The 15,076-nt window shown below is 40.9% G+C and overlaps 1 protein-coding gene across 2 annotated transcripts in view; it reads left to right on the plus strand.

Annotated features, from left to right (window-relative positions):
* The window catches only part of KCNIP3 (potassium voltage-gated channel interacting protein 3), a 41,000-nt gene that overhangs the window by 20,704 nt on the left and 5,220 nt on the right, over positions 1-15,076 (plus strand). Inside the window, exons 5-7 of one of the 2 annotated variants that reach the window (XM_083368358.1) lie at positions 9,083-9,190; positions 13,073-13,177; positions 14,888-14,950. In XM_083368358.1, the coding sequence (XP_083224484.1) occupies positions 9,083-9,190; positions 13,073-13,177; positions 14,888-14,950 (276 nt within the window). The remainder of the gene's footprint in view (positions 1-9,082; positions 9,191-13,072; positions 13,178-14,887; positions 14,951-15,076) is intronic. The other variant, XM_083368359.1, reaches the window with a different exon arrangement.

A 15,076-nucleotide genomic window follows, 5' to 3' on the forward strand; every position in this document is an offset into this window, starting at 1 on the left:
CCCAAAAAAGACATGCTGAGTTACTTCAAAGCAGTTTCTTTGATAGTTTAAACAGAAATCTTGCCAAACTAAAGCAAACTACTTGCATTGTTAAAGATACACTCCGAGAATATCTAAGGAGGAACGGCCTTAACCCTCTTCCTCCCAACCATGCTATCTAAACTTCTCCATCTCTTGTTCCTCTGGAATGCAGCCTCCCCCTCCTGGGAATCCAGATTACATTCCACTACAGAGGTGCATCCATGGACATTATGCAAATGGACCAGTGTGTTTCGAACCATGTATTGATGTGTGTGTATATTGTCAAGGTCTTCCATGGGGCTAGAGGGAATGAAGAAAGTTAAGATGGCGGACAAGACTGCATGATTGGAGCTCCTCCCCTCATTTGCATGAGGGTAAGACTTCGATCACATGATGAAACCAGACATCTTTATTTTTTTGGCATCCATTGAAGCCCCTGTATACAGTGGTTCTGATTGCAATGTCTTTGTACTGTATGCAAGTTGCCTTAATTTGATGAAAAGAGAAGAGCGGGTAAACACTGTAAGAAAAGTTTAATTAAAAAATTGAGCACAATGCCTGAATATCGTTATTTCTGAAAAATGCATTTTTACTTTGTGGAAAAGGTGCAAAAGGCAGGAATTCCATATGTAGATATACAAGTTTGCCCTTTTAAATCCTTTTAGTTGTCCTGAAGCTGTGAGGGAACTTGACAAATAAAGCAATTATGCCCATTGAAAAATCGCAGATAATAATTGTGCACTGGTTCGTTGCAGCCTTTTGGACAGAGGCTCATCCAACTACGTAAATCTAAATCTGAAAAACAGGAACACGAAATTCTGAATCCAAAATTAGAAGCAGAGAAATCACATTAATATGAAAGGAAGTTGACCTGCAAGGCGTCACAAGCCCTTTAGAGTCTCAATCTCAGCAGCTTTAAGATGGGTAGGCTTCAGTTCCCAGAATTCCCCAGCTTGCTTGCTTGCTGGGGAATCCTGGGATTTGAAGTCCATGTGTCTTAAAATTGGTTTAAAATATGTTATCCTGAAAAACAGATTGGGAGTAGCAAGAAATTTCTCTCCTGAGATGAAAGGGCATTTTTAATGAGCCCAGTACTCAGAAGGGAGAGCGTGAGGGAGACCGCTAGGGCCGTAAACTGCCTGGAATTACAGTGATTTGGATGGTTAAATATATTTGTTTAATAAAAATAAATAAATAAACCAAGAAATAAAAAAGTAGACCTTCTTTGGAAGAAAAGTATGGCAGATTACGTCTGTCTTCTTTCCAAGAAAATTATAGGGGTATGTCCGTGTCCTGAGGAGGAGTGAACGGAATCATTCCCGTCTTTCTGCAGATGAAAGGACTGTCAGGCCCAAGAACCACACAGAACAACCCAGCTTCAATTCTTTATTTCCTGACACCAAGTGAGACAGAATCTGGCCAGTCTAAAGCTGCACTAGGCCATCCTGGGAGGTTCTAGGATGGGGTCCTTGACGCTCTCTGAGCTTGGTTGTTTTCTTGCAGTCTTTTCATTACCCAAACTAGGTAGCATCATCAGTGCTAGACTAGGTGTTACCTAGTTTGAGTAATCAAAGTTCTGCAAGAAGAGAACCAAGTTCAGAGAGCACCAAGGACCTCTCCTTTCGACCCTGAGCTACAAATATTCTCCTTCATTAGATTCTAGGGAGTGGCTCTCCTCAATCTCTTTTTCTCATCCAGCTCTGGGCTGTGTTGTCTCTTGTCTTACTCCCCTCCTTGGCATCTCCGCTCTCCTTCCTGGGAAAATGCCGCTTCTTCGTTGTAGTCCATCATCTCCTCCTTCACAAACACAATCCATCACCAGGAGAGGACAGGGCCCTCCTCCTCTGTGATCCAGTCCTGCTTGTGGGAGAAGGAGTGGCAGATCCTGTGGGCCAAGTTACAAGAGGCAACTGAATCCCTACCCAGCTGCAGGAGAAGAACAGGCAGCGCCCACTGGTCAGCCTCAGGTGGTCCTCTTCCCACCATCTTAAGCGCAACCTCCCTTGAATGCCACTGACTCTTCTCTAACTCCAAGCAGGGGCAGCCCTTTAGTTGAGAAGGTTTTTGTGCATAGGTTTTGTGGTTGTGATTAGTTGCGAAGTCGTGTCCGACCCATCAGGACCCCATGCGCAACGCTCCTCCAGGAGGTCCTTGTTGTACTGTCCATGGGGTTTTCATGGCAAAGATACTGGAGTGGGTTGCCATTTCCTTCTCCAGCAGATCCCGTTTTGTCAGAACTCTCTGCTTTGACCTGTCCGTCTTGGGTGGCCCTGCACGGCATAGCTCATAGCTTCGTTGAATTACGCAAGCCCCTTCGCCACGACAAGGCAGTAATCCACGAAGAGGGTGCATAGGTGTAAGGAGCAATAAACCAGTTTGATGGAAACTTTAGTTCTTTCATGCCGGGCAGTGATACTGCTAAAGGTTGGGGATGGCTGATTATTACGCTTCTATTTTTTTTTCTTTTGAACCCTAATTGGAAACTTGTCTTCAAATATTACCTATAGTTTTTAAAACTTGCTTTATTATCTATACAAAATGTAAGTCAATAATACTGAATATTATTTGAATTGACAGCTTTAGAGATAGTCGTGTTTTGTTTTTGTTGTGTTTTTTAAAAATCCCTTTTATGTAATTATACATGCATTTATCCTGAGGGGGAAAATGATAAATAAAGCTTGCTCGGAGTTTTATACAGATTTTTTTTAAGTTTCTTTTAAAAATGAATTTAATTCTCCACAGTCAAACAATTAATGAAATAGTGAACTTTAAATTTCATGAGAATTGGAAATTTCATTTATTTACTACAGCTTATCTGTAGTTATTTATGATATCTTTTTATACAGTAGTTATATTTCTTTTCCTTCTTTTTTTGAAATGTTTTAATAAAATTTAAAAAATAGGCTTTATTGGGAGGCATTTGATTTATGGGCAGTGTGGTGGGGGCGTAAATTTGGATATGAAGCAGAGGCATGATGACGGCTGCAAGTCAGATGCTTTATTTATTTGCACCAAAAAATGGATCAGGATTTCTATCGCTCATAAAAAAATATTTCACCTGCGCATTACAAAGGTTTCCATCCTATGGTTCCAGCCACCATCTTGGCTTTTTTGACCCCATCCCCACAGAGTCACCTGTGGTGCATAGCTTTCAATAGTTAGCCTATGACTTCAATAGAGGCAGTCCTCGACTTACAACAATTCATTTACTGACTGTTTGAATTTACAATGGCACTGAAAAAGTGACCGTTTTTCACACTTACCACCATTGCAGCGTCCCCCATGGTCACATGACCAAAATTCAGACACTTGGCAACTGACTTATGATACTTATGATAGTTGCAGTGTGCTGGAATCATGCGATCTTTTGTGACCTTCTGACAAGCAAAGTGTGGTTCACTTAACAACAGTGGCAAGAAAGGTTGTAAAATGGGGCAAAATCCACTGAACCACTTTGTTGCTTAGCAACAGAAATTTTTGAAGACTACCTATAATACCACAGTTAACAAAGCTACAAACTAAACCTCAAGGCTGCATAATTCGATAAGAACAGAGCAAACAGCAATTTACAAACATGTCGCCTTGACAAATTTTAGGCACCCAAGACCTTATCTGCATTTTATTTTTCCTGAAAGTTTGAATCTAATAAATAACAACACATTTGTGATTCAGCCAACACACTTTCTCCATCCAATTCCCCGTTGGATCAGTTCTAACAGCCAAGAAAACTTTCGGATGAAGAGCCGTTGGTGATATTGCAGCACTTAAGTACGTCAAGTCTTTGAAGTGGCTGGTTCAACACCAATCAGCCTCCCAGTTAGAAAAAAAAACATTTAACAACTTTTATGAACGTTTAATGAAGAGAGGGACTAGGGGCGACAGGAGAGCAGTCTTCCAATATCTCAGGGGCTGCCACAAAGAAGAGGGGATCAAATTATTCTCCAAAGCACCTGAAAGCAGGACAAGAAGCAACGGATGGAAACTAATCAAGGAGAGAAGCAACCTGGAATTAAGGAGAAACTTCCTGACAGTTAGAACAATTAATCAGTGGAACAACCTGCCTCCAGAAGTTGTGGGTACTCTAACAATGGAGGTATTTAAGAAGCGATTGGACAAGCATTGTCTGAAATGGTATAGGGTCTCCTCCCTGAGCAGGGGGTTGTACTAGATGACCTCCAAGGTCCCTTTCAATTCTGTTACTCGTCTCGACTTGACTCGACTCGACTCTACACTTGACTCTACACTCTACTCTACTCTACTGTACTCTACTCTATGCCTCAACATCTCCAAAGCATTTTGTCTAGAGCTCATTCTGAACAACTATTTTCCATGGTGAGGAAGACACGGGAGGTTTCATGGAGTTTCATTTGAAGAAAGGCTGTATTTGTGGAGAACATGCAGACACCTTCTCGTTGACTGCAAACTATCCTCTGGAGGAAGGGCTGATTATTTAGGTTCTTATTTAAAAAATCTTGGGGCACCTGGAAGAAACTGTCTCACTTTTTGCAGGGAACGAATCTGCATATTGCTAATAAGACCAAACTCTTGATGTCAAAGGCTGGAATATTTAGATCAGATTGGGGTTAACTGTAACGGTGACAACTTGCTGTCAACGTGTCCTGTTGTTTCTCTCTCTCTCTCTCTTTTGTATATATTTTATTAATTTTTGTAGGGTTAGAGTTAGGGTTAGGGTTAGGATTGGGTTTTTTAAAAATAACCTTAATATTTAGCAAACCGCATATTGTCTTTGTTCATGTATTTAAAAAATAATAAGTTAATTTCTATATTATCATAATCAATATGTTAGTTAATCGCTCAATAGTCTTTTTCCTACTAGTATATATTCAATGTTACATAGTACATATCATGTTCCTTTCTCTCTAACTCGCTTTTCTAGCCATTGGTAAAAATTGTCCCATGTTCTAAAAGTACATTGAGTCTTCCTTCTCTTTTATCTTTAACATCAATCTGTCCATTTCTGCACAATCTAAAATTTTCTTAATTAGTTCTTCTTTCACTGGTAAGTTTTCATTTTTCCAACATTGGGCAAATACAATTCTTGCTGCAGTTAATACATGTAAAATTAAATATATACAATCTTTCTCGTAGTTTCCTCCTATTATGCCTAATAGAAACAGTTCTGGCTTGAAATCTATATGTTTTTTAGTCATTTTTTCCAACCATATGTGTATTTTTGACCAAAATCTTTTAGCTTTGTCCACCAGTTATGATAATAAGTACCAGGTTTTTGTTTACATTTCCAAGACTTGTTTGATGTATTTTTAAACATTTTTGCTAATCTCACCAGTGTTAGATGCCATCTGTAAAACATTTTGTATAAGTTTTCTTTGTAAGCCACCGCTTTCGTTAATTTAGTATTTCTTTCCCATAATCTTTGCCAGTTTTCCCTATATTATGTCCAAAGTTCTTTGCCCATGTTATCATAGGTTATTTTACTTGTTCCTCTTCCATCTTTAAGTTTAACAAATATTTAGAGTTTCTTAATCAATTTTTTCATTTGTTTTTAGTAGTATCTGCTCAAATTCTGTCTGTTCTTTATAAAATCCCTTTGTTTTAGCATCTTTTTCATATATCGTTTGAATTTGCAAGTATGGACACCATGATAAATCAATACCCTTGTTCTTGTAAATGTTGTCTGTCTTTCAGTTTCCCTTCATTGTCCAAAATATCTTTATAGGTCACAACTTTCTTGTAATTGATTAGATTTGGGTAAGCAAATGCTTCCATTGTTGAAAGTCATCCAGGTATTTTAATATAGATTTTTGCTTTTATTTTTTCCCATTCTAGAAGAAGTGCATTCTTATAAAGTGATTTTGAAAGTATTTATGTATTTTATTCTTTCCATACCACAGAAAGGCATGCCATCCAAGTTGTAGGTCATGTCCCTCTAGGTATAATATTCTTTTATCTCTAAGCATTATACACTCTTTTAGCCTTGCTAATATAGTTGCTTTGTAGTATAGCGTCCAATCCGGCAGTCCAAGTCCTCCACTTTCTTTTGCTTCTTGTAACATTTTCAGTCTAATTCTAGCTTTTTTTCCTTGCCAGATAAATTTCAGTATTGTTGTATTTAGTTCATCAAAAAAGGTTTTTCCCAGTCTTATAGGTATCGTTTGAAATAAAAAGAGTATTTTTGGTAAGATATTCATTTTCACTGTTGCTATTCTCTCCAGCATTGAAAGTTGTAAATTTTTCCACTTTTCCAGAACCAATTTTATTTGTTTTAACAATCTTACATAATTGTCTTCTTTTATTGTTGCACATCTTGCTGTTAAATAAATTCCCAAATTTTAACTTTTTTGACTATTTGAAGGTTTTGGGGTTTTTTTGCTAGTTGGTTTTTTTTCTGTTAAGTTTTTAGTTAGAACTTTAGTTAGTCTTATCTCTGTTTATTTTCAACCCTGCCACTTCTCCAAATTCTTCTATTTTCTCCGTAAGCTTAAAGCTTGTTTCAAGTGGTTCTTCTAATATGAAAACCAAGTCATCTGCAAATTCTTGTAGTTTGTATTTTTCATCTTTTATCTATATCTTGCCTGATATTTCTATTTCTTGCCTGATATTTCTATTTCTTGCCTGATATTTCTATTCAATACTTCCAGTGTTAATATAAATAATACTGGAGATAGTGGACATCCCTGTCTTGTGCGATTTTTAATGTCAAAGTTTTCTGTAAAATCTCCATTTACTATTATTTTAGCTGTTTGTTTATGATAAGTTGTTTTGATTACATTTGTAAAATTTTCTCCAAAATCAATTTCCTCTAGTTGTTGGAACAAAATTGTCAGTTTACATTGTCGAACGCTTTCTGTGCATCTAGAAATATTAAAGCATCTGTTTCCCTGGATGAATTTCATAGTACTCTAAAACACCTAGGCTCATTCTTAAGTTATTTTTTATCTGTCTTTTAGGTAGAAAGCCATTTTAGTCTGTATGTATAAATTCGGTCAGAAATTTTTTTAGTCTTTCTGCTATTATTGAAGCGAAAATTTTATAGTCTATATTTAATAACGATATTGGTCTGAAGTTTTTTATTTGTGTCAAGTCAGAATCTGCTTTGGGTATTAAAGGTAATGTTACCTTCACTCCATGTATTTGGTATTTTAGCCTCCAAAAGTATTTCATTACACAGTTCTTTCAATATTGTGCTTAGTATATCTTGTAATGTTTTGTAAAGCTCCGTAGGTAATCCATCTGGGCCCGGGGTCTTATAATTTTTTTACCTTTTTATGGCCTCTGTTATCTCCATCATTGATATTTTCTCATTTAATATGTTTTGAATATTCTCTGGAATTTTTGGTAAGTCTGCTTTTTTAGGTACTGCTGTATTTTTTCTTTTGAAGTTTCCTCTGTGTTCTAAAGTATCTCGTAAAAGTCTTTAATAATTTTTTTAATTGTGTCATTTTGAATCTGTAATTCACCTTTTGGGTCTTGCAACTTGTTTATCAGTTTTTTCTCTTTTTCTTTTTTCAGTCTATATGCTAATCATCTCCCCAGTTTATTGGCATTTTCAAAAAAGTTCTGTTTGGCCCTTTTAATCTGTTGAGCCATTATTTCTGCCTCTACTAAGTTTAGTTTATGTTTTATTATCTCCAGGTTATATTATCTCTAGGTTATAGCCAGCCCTCTGAAATATGTTTTAGCTGTGTCCCACACATTTTGAAGCGACGTCTCTTCTTTCTTCTTTTAAAAAAGAAGCCCATTTCCTTTGTCGCTAGTTGTATAAATTCTTTTTCTTTCAGTATAGATTTGTTCAAGGACCATCTTAATTTTTTCTTGGCTCCTCTCCAAGTCATCTTTATTGGATTGTGATCTGCCCAGATATTAGTTTCTATCTCTATTTCTTGTATCATCGCACTAAGTTCCGAGGATGTCCATATCATATCAATTCTAGACCATGATTTATCTCTCTCTCTTTTTTGTACTTATATATTTACATTAGTTTTATATTTAGATATGGTCAAACTATCATTTTTCTGTGTTGGTATAAAGTCTCCTGCTTTAGACAAGGGGTTAGACTAGAAGACCTCCAAGATCCCTTCCAGCTCTAGGATTCTATGTAATTTTGTGTATAGTAATTCTACTCTATTCCTAAACACTTAATTGGGTGTGTTAAATATTCACTGCTGCATTCATACACCTTCAGTGGCTTGTTTAAGCCTGGGATAAATTAATTTCTGCAATGTGACATGAACAAGATTTCTAATGGTCCCTTTGTAACCATCCGGGGAATCTGACAATCATGATCCTTAGGAGGAGTCCTTAGAAGTAGGAACTGCTGAATAACTTAACCTAGTTAAGGAGGCGTCTTGCTTTCAACACAAGCCAAGCAGGGCGGCAGCTGCCAGCTCACCCTCGTTTGTGCTTGGATACCATGTGGTGACAGTCTGCCGTGAACTATGGGGAGGGAGGGAAAAGGGGTGCTGGGGGGTAAATTGAAAGTAATGGTTCCTTGGGGAAAGTGACAGAAACTGCTGTAATTCCCTTTGCTGTATCTTTCCTGGTCGTCCGGTTGGGAGAGGAAGGCAGCTGCATATAAACCTTCATTTGAAGTGACCATTCTGAAAACATCTTGAACCTGACTAAGCACGGGGTGGGCAGCGATGGGAGACAGCTAGATCAGGGGTTCCCAACCCCCCAGTCTGGGGACCGCCACTGGTCTGCAGCATGCCAGAAACCAGGCAGTGCAAACAAGCAAAGCCCCATCTGCGGGACGCAGGCAGTATGCAAAACCACACCCCCTCTAGTCTGTGGAAAAACCTCTCTCCATGGAACTGGTCCCTGGTGCCCAAAAGGTTGGGGGCAGCTGAGCTAGAGTGGGGGGGGAAGTGAAATGTAGGGATTTTGCCACATGATTCTTAGTTCTGGCTATGCATTACTGCTTTGCACTTGGCTTATAATAAAACTAACCTTTCTCAACAAATGGAGTCGAGGATCACTTCTACTTAGAGGTTTAAGTCTTGGCAGGTCTGGCATACAGTGTCCCCCCTTGCCGTGCTCCTAGGCTGTGACTGGTCTTTCTCTGCGTTGTTGTCTTGAACAGGACTTTGTCATGGGCCTCTCCGTTTTGCTGCGTGGCACAGTGCATGAGAAGCTCAGCTGGGCATTTAACCTCTATGACATCAACAAGGACGGCTACATCACCAAGGAGGTACTAACCAAATACTATTTTGATACCCAAGAGCCAGGGGCAATTGCCCCCCACCCTGTAACCCCTGACAGGTAGCCCTGGGCTTACAACCACAACTGGGACCAGAACTTCCTTTGCTAAGGTAAAGCAAATGAGCGGTGGCAGATTTTACAATCTTTTTGGCAACGATTGTTTAGCGAATCACTGCAGTTGTTATGTCAGGCGTGTCAAACTCGCAACGTCACGTGACGTTGCAGGACGTATTGCAACTTTTTTCCCATTGTTGGCAATGGGGTGGGCGTGGTTTTGGTGTGATGCATCCGGCCCGCGGGCCGGCAGTTTGACATGCCTGTGTAAAGTGCATCTGGCTTCCTCCGTTGACGTTGCTTGTTGGAAGCTGCCTGGGAAGGTCACAAATGACAATCACGTGACCCCAGGATGTTGCAACTGTCATAAATACATGCCAGTTGCCAAGTCTCTGAATTTTGATTACATGACTATAAGGATGCGGTGACAGTCTTAAGTGTGAGGATCAGTTGCAAGTCACCTTTTTCAAAGCCACTGTAACTATGAATGGCCGCTAAACGAATGGGTTGTAAGCTGAGGACTACCTGTACAAAGTTGCCAGGCTCTGTGCAGCAGCAGTCAACATCCATCAGAGGGTTTGGCGCCCAACTAGGTTTAAGAAGCTCCCTGTTTGTCATTTCCTGGTGCTTTGTAAATTGATAAAGTCTGCTCCATCCCAGCCTTCTCAGCTCCCCTACGGCCATCTGATGCTCCCAGCCCTTCTTTAGATTCTCACTTTCTACATAGGCTCTTTTAGTTTTTCATTTATATATCTTTAATACCTTTTTATAATTTTAAAAAGATTTCATTTTTGCTCTTGATGTATTCTGGATGCCGATGGCCAGCTTAGCACACTGGGGCTACTGCACGGCTAAGGTTTGTGAAATCCTATTTGTTCTTATCAACAAACTCCTATCACTGATAGTTCTGTTGTGAAATCTGAGAATATTTGGGGGCTATTTTATTAAAACATTATCTGCATGTCTTAGGAATCAGCAATCTGTCGTATTTAGTTTTACCAGCTCTCTCAGGCTTAGTTTGCCAAACGTGACTCTTTTTTAAAAACAAAAAAAATTGTTTTGAAATGCGTATTTTAAAATTTGGAGGTGTGTTTTTATTTGTGCCTCTACAGTAGTAGTACAGAAACTTTTTGCAAACCGTGCCTGCAAACCATTCCTTTTTGTGCCACGTTTCGGTGAATATGGCAGCTTTGAACTTGGCTGAAGTCCGACTGCAATATTCAAAGAATTATAGTTTTGAAGAAGAAGAACTCGGTTTGGCTTTGTGAAACATAGAGAAAAAAATACTAAGCAAATGTCACCCATGCTCCCTAAGATGAATTATTGGAGTGTTGACGTTTTTCAAGTTTTATTTAAACTCTCTGTTGAATGTCTCTGCAACATGGGTAAGTGCAGAGTATGGTCATATGTGATGCACATAAAATGGTGCTTCAGTCACACCATTGTAGCGGCCATCTTGACTTTTTTGACCACTTCCTCTGCTTCCTACAGTAAATACCATTGCTCTTATGTGTAGCTGGGAGAGTGTATTGTCTTCTTTTAATAGAGTTGACATATAGAGGTAGTCCTCAACGTATGACCACAATTGAGCCCAAAAGTTATGTTGCTAAGTGAGAAATTTGTTAAGTGAGTTTTGTCCCGTTTTATGACTTTTCTTGCCACCGTTGTTAAATGAATCACTGCAGTTGTTAAATTGTTTACAGTTGTTAAGTGAACCTGGCTTCCCCATTGACTTTCTTTGTCAGAAGGTCGCAAAAGGGGAACACATGACCCCCAGGACACTGCGAGCGTCATCGATGTGAGTCAGTTGTCAAACATCTGAAAGTAAACCAGGTGACCCTGGGGATGCTGCAAGGGTCACAAGTGTGAAAAATGGTCATAAGTCACTTTTTTCAGTGGCGTTGTAACTTCAAACGGTCACTAAGAGAACAGTCGTAAGTCAAGGACTACCCGTATAGGGCAGTGCGATGGCTCCATGGTTAAGATACTAGGCTTGTCATCTGGAAAGCCGACAGCCTGAGTTCGAGACCCGAGTGTTGCGCAGTGGAATAAACGGCCATCTTTGCCTGGCTCCTGCCCACCTAGAAGTCCGAAAGCATGCAAATGCAAGTAGAGAAATAGGTACCACTTTGGTGGGGAGGAAACAGTGCTCCGCGACGTGACCGTGCTGGCCACGTGACCGTGGACGCATCTTTGGAGAGCCCTGGGTCAACGGCCTCAAAACGGAGATGAGCACCGCTCCCCTAGAGTTGGCAACAACTAGCGGAGTAAAATCCACGCAGGCTCCTTTTCCTTCTTTTGAGAAATTCTCAAATTGGGTCCCAAGAGAAATTGCCTTCTGAATAAATTATGCTAAGTGTAGGCATCATCTTCTTATAATCAACTTGCATCCTTTGCTATTACGGATGATTCTAGCTATGCTGGGCACAGGGAGAAGTGAGGCCTTAGTAAGGATTCCTTTTGCCTGATCCATCTGTTTTTAAGGCGGTCTCGGGGGCTAAAAATCTGCCTTCTTCCTAAGAAAGGCTGACGTTTCAAACAACGTCCCGTTCGTAGCGCTTTCTAGAATCCCTGCATAATCAAAATGCAAGCTCCTAAGGAACTTATTTCAAGCTTTAATTCGGAGGAAGGCTGGGAGGGGGACGGAGAGCTGCTGGAAATGGCGTGCAATTTCTCCCACAGTTCTGGAAATCAGACACAAGGGGACCTTGTCCCCGACTTACGACTGCGACTGAGCCCAACATTTCTGTTGCTAAGCAAGACAGTTGTTATGTGAGTTTTGCCCCCTTTTACAATGTTGCTTGCCGCAGCGGTTAAGTGAATCACTGTGGTTGTTAAGTGAGTAACACGGTTGTTAAGTGAATCCAGCTTCCCTGTTGACTTTGCTTGTCAGACGGTCACAAAGAGGGATCACGTGGCTCCAGGACGCTGCAACCATCATAAATATGAGTCAGTTGCCAAGCCTCTGAATTTTGATCATGTGACCACGCGGATGCCGCAATGGTGGTTAAGTGTGAAAAATGGCCACTTTTTCAGGGCCGTTGCAACTTCAAATGGTCACTAAATGAATTGTTGTAAGTCGAGGACTACCTGTATTGAAGCGACAGGCTAAAGCTATTGAAGGGACTCATCAAGGAGAGAAGTAGTAGAACTAAGGAGGAATTTCCTGGAGGTGAGAAATGGCTTGCCTCTAGAAGCTGTAAGTGCTCCATCTCTGGAGGCTTTCGAGAAGAGACTGGACAGCCACTTGTCTAGACACGGTACAGGGTCTACTGTTTGAGCAAGGTGTTGGAATAGATGACCTCCAAGGTCCTTTCCAACTCTATTATTCAGTGTCAGGGGTCTTCAAACTTGGCCCTTTCATGACTTGTGGACTTGAACTCCCATAATTCCTCAGCCAGGCACACGTGTCTGACTGAGGAATTCTGGGAGTTGAAGTCCACAAGTCATGAAAGGGCCCAGTTTGAAGACCCCTGTTCTATATTCTATATTCTAGGAGATTGTATTGAGCAGTAGTGAAGGCAGGACAAGAAGCAACAGATGGAAACTAATCCAGGGGAGAAGCAATCTAGCACTCACAAATTTCCTGACAGTGAGAACAATTAACCAGTGGAACAGCTTGCCTCCAGAAGTTTTGGGTACCCTTCACTGGAGGTTTTCAAGAAGAGACAAGACAGCCCTTTGTGTAGACATGGTATATAGGGTCTCCTGCTTGAGCAGGGGGTTGGACTAGTTGACCTCCAAAGTCCCTTCTAACTCTGTTATTTGTGTTATATTGATGTGCTGCTGTCAACGCTTTGTTCTCCTTTTCTGCCAGGAGATGTTGGCAATCGTGAAATCCATCTACAACATGATGGGCCGCTACACCTACCCGATCCTGCGGGAAGACGCTCCTTTCGAGCAGGTGGAAAAGTTCTTCCAGGTAAAATGAAGGAACAGACTCTGTCCATCGTCAGCAAGTGTTAAAGCTCGGAGTCAGGACAAAGGCATCCAGCCATTTTGAAATCATTGTCATCATTCCACAAATGGCGCAGATCAGGCCATCCAGGGGCAGCGTAGAGCAGGGGTCTTCAAACTTTTATGACTTGTGGACTTCAGAATTCCTCAGCCAGGCATACGTGGGAAACAAATTTCATAATAAAATCAATAAAATAGGTCAGTTTTATAGAGTGGATAAATCACAGAGGTTCAAGCAACTTTGATGAGGCCTCAGTGCCATTTGAGTGCCCTCTAGTTGTGTCGATTCCAGGTCCCACAATGCTCTGTGATGGTTGGGCCTGGGGATTCTGGGGAATGACGGGTCCCAATTGAGGAAAGCGACCCCAAGGGGCCACTAGGAGAAGATGGGGAATAGATTTTTGTAGGGGATTCTCAATCGTCCATGTCATGGTTCTCGGAGGCAAGAAACTACCAGAAATAAAGTACTTAATTTGTCAGGGAGGCCTGTTCCCCATGTCCCAAAGGTGCTTTTTCCAAACGGCATCTGGACCTTTGGGGGGTTTTTTCCTTGAAAATGTTTCTCTTTTCATCCCAGAAGTTTCTTCAGTCGAAGACAGACTGAAGACAGTCAGAATGAAGAAGCTTCTTGGAAGAGAAGCGAAACGTTTTCAAGGAAACAGACCAAGAAAGTCCAGTTGCCTTGTGGAAAAAGCACCTTTGGGACAACCCTGACCTGGATGACGGAGGATCTCCACAGACGCCCATTCCTCATCTTCTTCTATCTAATGGCGCATTGGGGTTGCTTTCCTCAATCAGGACTCCTCGTTTCCCAGGCCCAGCCATCGCAGAGGATTGTGGGAACTGGAATGGACACAACTAGAATGGACACAACTGGAATGGACACAACCAGAGGGCACCCAAAGTGCACTGAGGCCACGTCAAAGATGCTTGAACCATTCTGAGTTATCCACTTTGTAAAACTGGCCTATTTTTATTATGAAACGTATATTCCGCCCACCCTGTCGTGGGGCTACTCTGGGCAACTTACAACAGCATTCCTGGTTTTCCTAGCAGGTGGAAAACTATCCTTCAAATGCAGAAATGGAACAGCCAAGAGGAATTCATACACCGTAGGATGCTGTTTGGTATTTCATGAGTTCAGCTATCTGAAGAGAACTGTTAATAGTGATAATATCTGCTTACAGACCACAGGGTCTTAACAAGGGGATCAATCACAATACAGCAGCTTGATTCAGAATAGTCAGAAGATGGTAATAATTCACAGCGCCTGCACGTAAATCTGGAGCACATGTCTGCTGGTTATCACATGTCTGCCAGTTATGGAGGATATCAGGCACAGAGCCAACAAGAAGGAGGAAGTTAGCTCAGAAAGAGGGGAAATACATCACAAAGAGGGAGGGATTAACTGGCCTATTAGCATAATGTATAATTTCCCAAAACAGCCACGTGGTGGCAGCACATTTAAGATATGTGGACTTCAACTCTGGGAATTGAAGTCCACATATCTTAAAGTTGCCAAGGTTGAGGAAGACTGCTGTAGGAAGTCTAACAGGGCATCAGGGAGAGGAAAGGCATATCCAGGTGGGAGTTGAATGGGAATGGCATGCTAGTTTTGGAACTGTGACCCTTGGGCGGGCACCTTCCATTCAAAAAACGCATTTTTGTCTTGCAGAAAATGGACAAGAATCAGGACGGCGTAGTCACCATTGAGGAGTTCTTAGAGACGTGTCAAAAGGTGGGTTGAGTGGAATTCTGCAGCTTTAACACAGAATAGGATTTAAGTTTAAAGCTTTGTGGATGTTGTGAAAAAGAAAAAAATCCAGGAATTTGGAGAGATGCTCTCTCCTGGATAACGGCGAGG

The sequence above is a fragment of the Vipera ursinii genome (assembly GCF_947247035.1).
Source record: "Vipera ursinii genome assembly, chromosome: 8".
Classification (NCBI taxonomy): Eukaryota; Metazoa; Chordata; class Lepidosauria; order Squamata; family Viperidae; genus Vipera; species Vipera ursinii.